General features: G+C 54.1%; 1 protein-coding gene across 13 annotated transcripts in view; it reads right to left on the reverse strand.

Annotated features, from left to right (window-relative positions):
- The window catches only part of Kifc3 (kinesin family member C3), a 62559-nt gene that overhangs the window by 27837 nt on the left and 21686 nt on the right, over nucleotides 1-13036 (reverse strand). For 10 of the 13 annotated variants that reach the window (XM_013516181.1, XM_013516185.1, XM_013516188.1 and 7 more), the window contains 2 exons: nucleotides 3166-3382; nucleotides 707-849 (listed from right to left, as the gene is read on the reverse strand). In XM_013516181.1, the coding sequence (XP_013371635.1) occupies nucleotides 707-849; nucleotides 3166-3382 (360 nt within the window). Of the gene's footprint in view, nucleotides 1-706; nucleotides 850-2841; nucleotides 3114-3165; nucleotides 3383-7534; nucleotides 7636-13036 lie in introns of those variants that run through there. The other 3 variants (XM_013516184.1, XM_013516189.1, XM_013516191.1) reach the window with 3 other exon arrangements.

Genomic DNA, 13036 nt, shown 5'->3' on the forward strand with positions numbered 1-13036 from the left:
TACCATGTGCTATAAAGCTAATTGTGTTCAGTGGTTCAGACCCCCACTCAGTGGGTGACCATCTCTCTGAACCTGTGTGTCCTCCGCTTAGAGCTCGGATAGAAGAGTAACTGTCTTGAGACAGTTAGAATTATATGAGATATATAATGCCTACATTCAGCAACCATGTTTAACAAACACTAACCACTATGCTGCTATCTTTATTCTTATTTCTACAGTCAAATTTTCACACATACATATAAAGTTTGCCTTTTAAAAATTAGTGGTAATGGCAAGGGGGGATCCCCAAGTTTTGGTGAAGCCCTGTCTAGCTTTGAATTCTCACTTCAAACAAGGAAATACTATATAAGTATGGTCCCCAGTCTCACATCCGAGTGGAAATAAACAGCTACCCCAAACCAGCTTGTTTTCCCAATACTCCAGGCCCTGCTCATCTCAGCAGAGGCCCCATACTTCCCACTTCAACACCTCACTCTAGGTGTGGCCAAAAAGCTTCTGTCCACTCCCGTGAGATCTTCATGGAGACATAGTACAAGCAAACTGCCCCATCCAAGCAGGCTCAGGGCTGGATGGGCTGCGAGGAGCATGGTGGAGAGATGCAAGGCAGGTCCCCAGAACCTGTTGAGGACCAGCTGCTGGAGCTCAGCAGACTAAGGGGCACCCTGACCCGCTCACCCCCTCATCATGCTGAAGGCCCAGCGCTTACCTGCACGGTCAGGTAGAGCTTCCGAGGACTCCCAGGGTCCGCCCACTCCACGCTGCGGGCTCGGCACTGTGCTAGACTAGGGCGAGCTGCAACTCGGGCACTGGAGTCCTCATCCCCGCCAACCAGCGTGTCCCTTCCACGCCCTGTCCCGGGACAGAGAGATAGGTGAGAGTTCAAACCGCTGGCCGCAGACCACTGGCCAGGCCTCCGCCAGCTCAACTTTTGCACTCTCCCTGATGGGCAGGAGCGCCTCACACGCCCTCACCCCTGCCCCATGTGCAGGGAAGGCCTGACAGGGCAGCCACTGCCCTTTCGTACCAAAAGCCACCTAGATTCTCTTCTGAAGGTCACCCGACACCCTGCAGGGGTACCCTCTCTCCTCACAGTGGCTTTGGGGACCCACACTTGGTCTCTTTAGAGACAGTAGCATAAGGAAGCCAACGCCACCCTGGGAGCTGCACCCCAGGGCTGTGGCTTTATTACCCAGGCTGCCTCTAGGTGGCAATTTCTCCCTGTCTTCACTAAAGCCAAACCCACAGTGGGTGGCCTGACCCCTGCGGTTCCCAAAGCATCCTTAGGAACAGGTAAAGAGCATCCCCTTGGGCTCTGACACAGTGTCCTGCTGACTGGGCAAGCCCCCTCCCCATCTAGCCCCACCATAGCCTGTGAGATGGACAGGTGCCAAGCCGTGGAGCCATGGCCCTGGAATGCGATCCCATCTGACTGTAGCCACTGAGTGTGTCCCAGGCCTTTCTCAAAGCCTCAGTCTGCTTGTCAGTACAATGGGGGGATAACAAGCCAACTCCACAGTCCTATGGTGAGGATCAGAAAGGAGGAGACATATCAAGTACCTACAGGGTACCAAACACACAGGAAGTGCCCCACATCCAGGCCCTGAGGGTCACATCTGCCACCAGCTCGTCATTACCTCAGGATTAGAACCAGTGGACCAGAAGGGCTAAAGATGTGCCTCGGGTCACACAGAGCCAGTATTTAAGTCTTCTGGGCTGATCCACACAATGCCACCGACCACTCTTGGGAGGCCACGAAGGGGCTGGCGGGGGCACTCAGAGAGGCCAAGGCTGAGACCCTCCCCAGCAGCAGACCACGCCTGCATTTCACACAGTTCATGTGACCCATGTCTTAAAGTCTGTGTGGTCACAATATTCATTTTAAAGACCTGCGCATGCGCACATACACAGGCAACTATAAGGAGCTATACAAAATGCTCGCTGACTTTTGTGTATGGTTTTCTGTGGTTTTTCTCTTCAATTTTTTTTAGGTTTTCCAAGGGAAAAGGTTTTTGTTTTCCTTCTCTCTCTTTTTTAACCAGGAAAGCCACACTTGTTCACATTATACTTATAATCCTCTGGACAACACCGGGGTAGACCCCATCCTCTGCCCGCTTCAGACAGCTGGGTCTGCCTGACCCACAGCTTTTCCTGGGGGCCCTTTTTCATCCCCAGCTGTGGCGGGGAGCAGCCAGCCCCAGGGAGCCATAGAAGCGGGGAGACCTTGGAAGGCACTGCCCTGGCTGCCCTGACAGCACAAATGCCGTGATGGAGGAAGAGGGGTGAACAGGAACTTGCTATGTGCCCGTTCTGGGCCTCAGTGTCCCCTCTGTACACTGAGAGGCTTAGACCTAATGGCCCAGAGGGACAGGCTAGAAAGCTAAACCCGTCCCTGCAGGTCGGGAGTGAGTGACAGCAGATTGCTGAAGGGATCTCACTGCACAGCCCTGTCTCCCTACCCTGCCCCGTGACCTGTCCCCAGGGAGCTCAGCAAGGGGTCTCAGGGCCTGTCCAGCCCCAATAATCCAGCTTCCACCAGGAATCAGAGGAGCCGCCCACTCCTTGACGTCCGTGCACCAGGGGACGTGACCCAGAAAGCACAGTTGGCACCGACAGCTCCCCAGGGGACAGCAGGGGCCCAGACTCCGGACCCCTTCACCACACACCTGCTATGGGGATCTCTACAGAGGCCCCCCTGGCCAGCACCTACAACTAAGCTCATAGCACCCAAAGCCAGCCAGGCCACGCTCCAAGCAGCCTCAGTGTGCTCCGCACACCCGTCCAGGGCGAGTCCAGGCGGGATCGAGTGTCAGCACTGCGCCAGGCACCCAGCACTTCGCTTACCTTGTTTACAGCCGTGGGCAGGGACCAGAGCACCCAAGTGTGTGCCAGGCAGACCGCAGAACCCCAAGCCGACAGGGTCAGCGAGAACGTGGTCGATTCCCCCGCGCCTTGAACTGTTAAAGTTTAACCCACACCCGAGCCTCTTCCTGCGAGACTGAGGAGACTGACGCTCCCTCCCCGCCTGGCACTGCACTGCCTGACTGCTACCCTGTAATTACCTGACAGCTCGGACTGAGTCTAGGAACCTCGAGAAACCTCAGTCTCATCTCTAGTATCTGGAGGAAGGAAGGGAAATAAAGAGGCATTTTAAAAATGCGGACTCACCAGTTCTCAACCTCCCCAGGCCGGTGTGTGGGAAAGGGCGGGCAGCCGGGCTGGCTGGGGCCGGGGCGGGGCGAGCCATCCCCAGCTCACGCTCCCGGGCCCTGGCCTGGGCCACTCTCCACAGGCCCCGCAGTGAGGGCGTGGCTCCCAGGTTCCACGGCCTTCGAGAGGGGACCATGGCCCGGGGCTCAGCAGCCTTCTCCGGGCATGGGGCAGCCTGTGGAGACAACAAGGGGAGAAGAGTGTGATGCGGGCTGGTGGGCACTCAGCCGTCTGGAAGGGTCCACGAAGGACCAGTCACCTGTTACCCACAGCAGCAGCCCCAACTGCAACGTCCCCAAGGATCCCTCAGCTCACAGGACAAAGCGGGGCCTGTCTGTGTTGGGGTGCTTGTTACTGAATAGGGAGCTCAGAAGTGGGTGAGGAGGCACCAGGTGTGCCTGCCACATCCAAGCCCTGCCTCCCAGAGCTGGCAGCAGGAAGACGTGCCGATCCCAGCGCTCCCTGCGGAGTCAGCACCAGGAGTGGGCAGCATCCGGTGAGTCCCAGCCATTGCCTCGAAGACATGGAACTTTCTAACCACGCTCAGACCTGTGCTCAGCCCTCAGCCTTCAGGCTCCCCTCTCCCAGGCCCACGGCCAGCAGCCGTGCTCTGAGTGCCACCAAAGGGCTCAGGGGGCCCGAGGCAGGACCGAGTTTTTTATTTTGTTTTGTTCACAGCAATGGAGAAAGAACCCAGGGCCTTTACACTGAGCTACACACCCAGCCCACCCACCCCCATCTTATTAAGATAAGGGCCAAGTCACTAAATCACCTGGGCTAGTCTTGAACTCTCCATTTCCTGTCTCAGACTCCCAGAGTGTTGGGGTTACAGGCATGCACCACCATGCCCGGTGAAAGTCAGGTTTATATACAGCAAATGATCTTGCAGCACAGCTTATATATATATCTATATATATTCAAGCAGCTTTCACTTTGTGCCTGGAGCATTGTACCCTGCCAGGTACAATGGGGTTTGTTTGGTTTGGTTTGTTTTTTTGAGATAGGGTCCATTATGTAGTTCAGGCTGCCCTTGAATTCACTATGTACCCGACGCCAGCCTCAAACTCACAGTGATCCTCCTGCCTCAGCCTCCCCAATGGTGGGATTACAGGCATGTGCCACCCCTTTCAGCCAGCCTGGTGTTAGCACACAAACATTCATTCATTTTTTTTTTCATTTAATATGTTTTTATTAAGAGCCTACTATGTGCCAGGCATCTGCCAGGCGTCCTAGTTTTGGTCAGGAGAGACGCAGTCTCATAGCTCACAGTCAGAAAGGAGATAAACACTTCAGTTAAACCTTCTGATATGAACAGGACATGGGCAGACTAGTGGTGTGTGCCAGGTGCCAGGTGCCAGGTACCAGGTGGTGTGGGAATGGGAGGTGGGGTGTAGGGTACCAGTCAAGGGCAGAAAGCTGTGGGAACGAGTCCCTCATGAACTGAACAAGTGAATAGAACAGAGCTCGAGCCTTCCCTGCACACCTTTACTCTGCACCTTTGCCAGGTACAGAGCGACCTCGAGGGCACTGAAGCTAAGTCTCAGTCCAGACTCGGATGGTGATGCCAATTACAGAAGCAAAGTCATCCTGGAGAGATGACACGGAGTTTGGTTTTAAGAGTGAGTTGGGAGCACCCTAGGGACTTGCTGTGGAGCTCCTCGGGCAGTGGCCACTTTGTGCCAGGCGGCAAAGACATCTATTTGAATAAGGTCCACCTCCTGTGACCCAATTTGGTTCCCTGAGGGCGGGACCCACACCACCAGTAGCACCAGCCTTCTGCGCCCACACCAAGCATTCTGCAATGGCTTGTTGGATGACTGTCCTGAAACATATACACACACTCTCTCTCTCTCTTTCTCAAGCTCCGACTGAAGCTTGGAAGAGCGATCACAGCTGGCCAGTCAGACTCACAGCTAAAGGCCATTGCTACCAAAGGTCAGGATGCAATCCCCAAGGTTGAGCAAGAGGAAAGGCAACCAGGTGAGGACAGGCAGGGAATGGAAGGTCAGAGAAATGACACATGCAGAGACCTCAGAAGTGACCAGAGAGTGAGAGGCAGAGGATGGTCAGACAACCATGTCTGGAAGAAAGCCCAGGACGCAGGAAGTCCCGGACGCCCTTTAGGAGAGGTCAGCTGATTAGGGCAGAGGGAAGACTTGGGAAGCCTCAGGGAACGGGGGTGGGGCAGAGGGAGCAGCAACTTCCTTCTGTTTGCGAAGTTTGACTAGGATGGGAGGACAGGGGGCTGAGAGGATCAGACGTTTAGAAAAGAGGAGAGCTGATGTGCTGGGTACGCAGAAGCAGGAATGAATAAAGAAGAAACAGAAGTACAAGTCCAGGGGCTGGGGTCCTGGTCATCAGTGTCTGATGTTAGCTGGCAGAGACCTGGAAGAAGAAGCTGTAGTCTTTGCCTTCCTTGACGGAAGAAGACAAAAGGAGGAGGTGATCCTTGGGTACAGTCTCACTGGGAAGGGGACAGGAACATGGGCCAAAGGCCAGGGCAGAGGCTAAGCTACGAATATGACTCAGCACCACTGAGAACCTGAGATGGACCACAGCAGCGTGGGGCAGAAACCAACTCTGCAGACTGATGGGGAAGGAAGGAGAAAGGCAGAGCCGCTGCGAGGCCAGCTCCCGGCAAGGTGAAGTTGGTGCCTGGCGCAGATGGCTGCTTCATGGTTGAAAGAAGACTTAGGGGGAGATTAGCTGGGGAGAGATAGGGGCCAGAGGAGACCACATGCCTGTGCTATCAGGAAGGGAAGTTGGAAAGGCAGCCAGGAAGATGTCAGGAAGAAAGAGGAAGGGTGTGTGCTAGAGCTGCAAGAGGAAAAAGCAGCTGAATTTAGCAGCTGGAGGGGTATGACGGTCAGAAGTATCAAGGAATCTCAGTAGTTCAGGGTTCTAGGCGAAGACAGAGTCTCAGTCCCTGCCTCTCTCATTTGCATGAGTTTTAGATACTTGAGCTAGTATCCCAGGACCTCTACTGACCTAAGATTCACAGGGTTGAGTGTAGGCACTGGCTTAGAATCTGGATCTGCTACTTAGTACAAGTACGTCCTTGGGACAATTGCTTTGCCTCTCTGTGCCTTGCTATTTCCATATATAAAAGAGAGGTCTACCTTTGTACGCCTGGTATAAAGATGAGACAGTGCATATGTAAAGTGCTCACAACACTACTGGCATATACACAGAGCTCAAAAATTTAATTTTATTAATTTTGCTCCAGCGGTAGGCATCTGCCTGTCCAGGTTTAGGCCAAAGGACAGTCCCCCCCTGCCCTAGATTAGGGACATTGCAAAGTTTGGGGCATAGACTTGATAAGGCTGCTACAGCGGAGGGACTGTTTTCCCCAGGAAAGCAGTCAGAGGGCTGGGACTTGCCCTGCACACAGTCACACTTCCTGGGTTTTCCAGGCCAATTCAGATTTCAAAGCCTCTGCTCCCTGGTACTGTTACAGACAGCAGAATTCAGCACCCCATGTCCCTGAAGTCCAGTCACTGCAAACACAGAAAGGGCCCCATTCTGAGGCTGCGTTCTCAGCAAATGACTCTCCCTGGCCAAGGAAACAGCCACTTAATCAAGGGCATGGGGAATACAGCCTCTGGCAGAGGAAACCGGGGAAGGGGAAAGGACAGGGTGGCCACAACTCCCAACCTTGAGACAGAGTATTGGGCAGCGGAGAGGGCAGCAAACTGTACTTGAGAATTTAGATACGGCAGGACCAGGCCCTTCACTAAGGCCAGCCAGAGTTCTGCTCCCACTCGCAGGAGGGCATGGAAGGGGGCAGCTTCTGGGCTCACCCTGCCTGCTGGGATTCCCCAGCTGCGGCTGTCAATAGCTCAATTCCTCACTGTCCCGAAGGGCACTGGCCAAGGCCCTCCCTCCAATCTCCCGGCCAGGATAGCACACTCCACCCCCGGCCCGCCCGCCAGGGGGAGGCAACTGCCCAGAAGGAGCGGTGGGAGGGACTGAAATGACAAGATCTGCCCCGAGCCCTGCGGGTGTGAGAGACCCTGCAGGGGAGGGGGCGGCGCTGATTGACGCACAGCTTCCAGGTAGGGTCTGCGCTCTATCTAGCCAATGAAATCGGAAAGGGGTCCCATGGGACCTGCGGCCCCTAAGCCCAGCTACTGGGCAATGTCCTGGTCTTGGGCTGGATGACACCAAGGGACAGCGTGGAGGGATGAGTCTAAGGTCCCGGCCTTCCCCGTGTCCCTACTGGGTCCCAGCACAGGGATCCCGCGGGCAGGTCCGGCCCAGACAAGGCACCCCGAACCGGCCAGCAAGGCGGAGCCTGATTGCCCAACCCGGCTGGGCCCCGACTCACCGGCCTGGCGCAAGCAGGATCCCCACGTCGCCGCAGCGCCCGGGGCTTGGCCCGGCCCGCCGGCTGAAGGCAGCTCCACGCCGCCTCCTCCTCCTCCTCCTCCTCCTCCTCCTCGTCCTCGGCCCGCCCCGCTCCGCCCCTCCCGCACACTTTCCACAGGAAATGATTAACTCGGGCCGCGGCGCGTTCCCATGGCAACTGGCTGTACCCGGCGGGGAGGGGGCGACGCTCGCGCTCCTGCACACATTCGGGCACTTGTCCCCACACACACGCCGGTGCACACGTGTGTGCTCACCCTCCGGTGCACACGCGCCCGTCCTTTCCCAAACAGGCTTGCGCCCTTTGCTACCGACACGTGCTGCACACATGCCTTTACACAAGCAGCCCCCAGAGCTCTCTAGGGTTCCTCCCCAGCCTGAGGCACACTCCCAACAGCTCACACTTGCACCAGTGCCCACAGCCTCAACCCCAGTACGAAACTTTCACTCTAGAGTTGGTACACATACATGCTTTGCTCACAGGGTCTCACGCTAGCATATTGTTTCCCCTTCTAGCATGCACAAGTGCTCTTGCACACGAGGTAGTACACATACACTGTCACACGCTCCCTGGCACTCGTGCTGTGCAGCTCACATACATGCCTTCACCCCCTCTAGCACCCACACTTTGGCCAGGCTGCCTCCTGGCCAGGAGCCCCCTGCCCAGCCCTGCCCCACCCCTGCAAATGAACCTTTAGCAGCTGGGAGCTGCTTGGGGTTAAGGTAAAACCTCTGTGGGTGCCAGGGAAAACACGCCCAGGGGGCAGCAGCTCCAGCCTAGCCCCAGCCCTGGAAGGCCCTCTTTAGGACGTGCCTGGCAGCCTCGAAAGAGGCCTGGGGGAGAGCAGGGAACACCAGCTAGAGGGACAGCTGACCCAGAGGAGCTACTGTGTTCTTTGTCTCCAGAACAGAGGCAGCATTTTGTTCTGGAGTCAGCAGCATTTGCCCCCTCCAGAGTGTGTAAGGAGGAGACAGCAGCAGCTCAGAAGCCGGCCTGGGCCAGGCCGATGGTCCTGCAGATAACAAGCATGGTGGGCGCGGTGCCCCCTTCCTGCTTGGCAGGGGATGGCCCAGGGGGGCACCAAGAGGGTCTTGCAGCTCCAGATGGGTCGTCTCCTGCTCCTGCCTGGGTGCTGGGCTGGCAGTCAAAAATTTCACCAGGCCTCACAGTGTCCTGGATGCCAGACCAGGACGGCAACAATCCCCCATCTGGAAGTGGGCTAGTGCCTGTTTTATTTTCTGAGGTTCTGGACTGAAGGCCCCAAAGAGGGTAAATGTCACTCTCCTGGAATCCTCCCTGGGGAGTTAGATTTCCAGCCAAGCCCACTTAGGGGAGTTACCCTCTCAGAACCCCCCTATCTGACCTGAAGATTTCTGGCCCAGTATCTCCTTTTATTAGCGCCTCTATTCGCTGCTTGGGACAGGTAGACAGTGCCCACTTTCAAGTTTTTTAATAAAACCAGATGTGTCTTCAGAGTTGCTTCACTGACATTAACTGCAGGTTCCTTCCAGCAAAGTGACACGCAGATTTTTAGGTTAATAATAACATTTATTGTTCTATTTTCTCTGATTACAGAAGTAATAGCTGTTCATTGAAACCATCACCCCACCCACACTGGGGATAAATGATGGCAACACTTCAGTGTAGCTTTTTTTCATGTGCGCATAATAGAGACCATTTATTCAAAGCTAACTCTGTGGCAGGCACTGTGCTGAGCTCTTTCTAAACAAGATCTAACCCTGATCGCCCTATGAGGTGGGCACCATCATAGCCCCATTTTTTTAGGAGGGAAAACCCGAGCCTCAGAAAGTTCATTCACAAACCCAGTATGAGTCAGAGCTCAGCTATGAGCCCAGTAGGGATCTAAACACACAAAGCATCACCGCATGTATGTGCATAAGTACAAGAGTTTATTAAGGTCAAAGCACCAGCGAAGGGAAAAAGAAAATTGACAAATTGGGAGGAGACAGTTTTGAAATTCGAGGAAAACTTTGACTTGAAATGGAGAAACTGATCTATTAAACAACGGTTGGAATTTAAGAATGCACAGTATCACCAGGAACTGCATTCCAACTGCAAGGTCATTTCTATCCCAGAAACCTCACTGATAGTTCACATAGAGGCTGCCAACCGTCTGCCGGCCACAGGGGTGATGGAGAAATTGCCAAAAACCTGCCCATCCCAATATGAGCATTTACCCTTGACACTTCCTGCCCACCTGCTAGAGGTGTAGCTGTCCCCCCGCAAGGCTGGACAGAAGCTGGCAGACAGAAGACTGCAAACCCATACCCATATCCACCCTGTCCCCCAGGTAGGTTAGCACTGCCATCTTTGTTCAAAGGGCCTGGAATCCCTAACCTCTCATGCATCTGCATCCACAAGAGACATCCACGGTCCTAAGAGCTCCTTTCCCTGGAAGGCAGCAAATGGGAAATGATGTTTGACTTAATCCTTAACATAGTCATAGCAACCCAGAGTCAAGTACACACAAGATGCTCCAGTCTGTTTTTGTTGTTGTTGTTTGTTTTTCTTCCGGTACCAAGAATTGAACTCACGACCTTGCACTTCCCAGGCAGGCACTGTGCCACTGAGCTAAATCCCCAGCCCCGCTCCAGTCTGAATGATTTAACTTGAGACCAATCTCATTTCTCCCTTTGCAAATGCTTAACACCCACGCTGCCGCCCTGCAGCCACCTGCCTCGTAGCTGACCAGTTCCTTCCCTCCTTTGAGTCCTGCAAGCTCAGCATTCACCACCCTGGGTGCTCAAAGACACCAGCAGGCACCCCTCCCCCTGCGATGGCCTTTCCTGTCGGGGCAACCCCTCCTGGAGGACAGGGCCCCTTCCTGACACGATGATGAGAGCATCACCACATGGCCTGGTGTTTCATGCGTGTTCACTAAACACACACAGGGCATGCAGAATTCAAACAACAGGAAGCAAGAAACATATCCAGACTTTCTTCACATGTGAATTCACGGAACTTCCTACCAGAAGAAACAGGATACTTTAAGTAATTATTTCAGTGTGGGCAGTAAGGCGCACCCTGCAGCTATGAAACGTGTGCATCCTTTCACGATCTTGGGTAACAATTTTTCCTGTGTGTGTGTGAGATGAGGTCTCACTCTATGGTCCAGGCTGACCTTGAACTCCTGGGCTCAAACGATCTTCCTGAGTAGCTAGGCCTCCTGGCATACACCATCATGCCCAGCTAGCAGCATCTTGAGGTAAGCGAGCACTCTGGTATTAAGAGTTGCACATTAAACAATCCTGACTCCGTGAGGTGCTGGCTGGAACCTGTATCTTCCTGTACCCCCAAAATCATCATGAACTGGGCAGAGACCCTTGGATGGGCTACAACTCCCTCTGGCCTTTGTCGTGCTGAGCCCCAAAGCTCAGCAGCTACTTGAAGGACTAGCACTTCTCACCTTTCTCTCCAGTCCCCTTCCTGCTCCCTGTGTCCCCCCAGAAGCCTTGTTAGCAGGGGAAACAATTCCCCATTTTCAGAGGTCCCTGCGTGGAGCCAGCCCCCTCCCAGGCCCAGGCGGCAGTGGCCTGACCCGGCGGCACCCACCCCTGGCTCTCGGGGTAAAAGGAACGAACCTCCTCCTACCCTGCATGGGGTTTGGCAGAGTTTCCCTCCCTCCTGCACACGGGGAACAAAGTAAACAGAGGCTTTTGATTAATCATTTCCTACAGTCTACAAAAATGAGAGGAATGCAAACACCAGGGAGATAATACAGTAAGCACCCGGTAATAAAAAGATTTAGCGAGAAGGGCCACGGGAGCAGCACAACCAGAGAAGCCCAGCCTGGGTCCTGGGCTCGCTTGGATCCCTCCATTCCTCACAAATGCTCCATGCTCCCCGACCCTTGGCTTGCCGCTCCCAGCTCCTCTCCCATTAGGCCAAAGAGTGCATTATTAGTTAACCTCAGGCCTGCTTTCCCCTCTTTCCCATGCACTTCTCCCCATCTGCTGCAAATTCTAGGCAGCTGTACGGCTTTTTGAAAATTTATTTTTGCATGCTTGCTGGTCTTTAACTTCTAACCTTGGGGGTGTTCCTGCCTCAGCTTCCCCAGTAGCTGGGACTACAATCTCAGACCACGGCACCCTACAAGGTGTTTTTTTCGTTTTTTGTTTTTTTTTTAACTTGATTTTTTTCTACACCAGTGTAAGAGAAGCCAAGAAAAGGAAAACCCACCCTTAGCTTACTGTCATTGGCCCAGATTTTTTTTCTGGTCTCTAACCTTGGGCAAACATATTCATAGTAAAAAGAGACAGAAGAGAACAATCATTAGAATTATTAGAAGAATACAAATCGTGGGTTTAGGGACCAGGCAGATATGTGTTTCAAACCCAGTTTAGTCACTTCCTTGGTGCCTCAGTTTCCTCCTATGAACATGGGACTAGCAGTAGGCAGAACAGGCATGAGGCACCCTTAGCCCAGCATCTGGCACACGACTGGCATTTTCACAAGCATAAACTGCAGTAGATGAAACAGATCAGCCACAATTTAATCAATATTGTCCAATTATTTTTTCCTACCAAGGCTTGCTCTTTTATGCAGATGCCAGACTGAAGTTAAGGTTGAGATTCCATGCACCACTAAGGTCCCACTGAAAAGTACCATCATTTTTAGTGGCTGCATAATATTCCACAGAGAGGTGCTGCCTAGACCAAGTCGATCATGCCAGGAGGCCAATATCTGAGCAGCACCCAAAAGTTCACCTTTAAAGACAGCGTTGCTATCAACATTGCCCCCCAACACACACAAGCCCATACCTTCTGGGGTGAGGGGAGAAAAGGAGCTGTCTGTCTCATAAACTCTTTCTGAATAGAATCTCAGCATTTCATTTTTTGCTTCCGACACGTCACCAGATTGCCCTCAGCAGGGCTGTACCAAATTTACACAGGCGTTGGCAGCATTTTTTGACAAGAACTACTTTTCACTCTAATTTACAGATTTTCTCTTGGATCTCAAATTCTGGCCCTGGCTGGCTCTGCTGTGAGGCACAAGGCATGTGGGGCAATGTCTGAGTGACAGCTGTCAGCAGGGGGAAGCTATCAGCCAGGTGGGGCCTGACAGAACCAGGGCACTGGCTCAGGCTCCCCTTCCCGCCCGCCCTCAAGTCCCCAGCTACCTCCCAGGTGGCTCCAGGCCACCCCACCATCCCGCGCCCACCAGCACACAGATGGCTCTGCCCAGGCGGCCACCAGCCTGGTGCTCTCACCCTGCCCTAGAGCTGCCTGCTGGCTTCTTGCAGCCAGTCAGACACTCCTGGAAAGAAAATTCCTCAGGGGCTGGGGCAGGGAAAGCCTTGTTCTAGAAAACCCCAGCCCCAGTCCCCGAGCATCCTACCGACCCCTTGGCACTGCCCCTGCGGCTGCCCCTGAGCTGCAGCTTCACCTCCCGGGCTGTGTGGCAGCCACGCCAACCCCAGTCTCCTCCTCGTCTCTGGGCCGC

This window comes from Chinchilla lanigera, unplaced genomic scaffold, assembly GCF_000276665.1.
Source record: "Chinchilla lanigera isolate Chin_1 unplaced genomic scaffold, ChiLan1.0 scaffold00032, whole genome shotgun sequence".
NCBI lineage: Eukaryota > Metazoa > Chordata > Mammalia > Rodentia > Chinchillidae > Chinchilla > Chinchilla lanigera.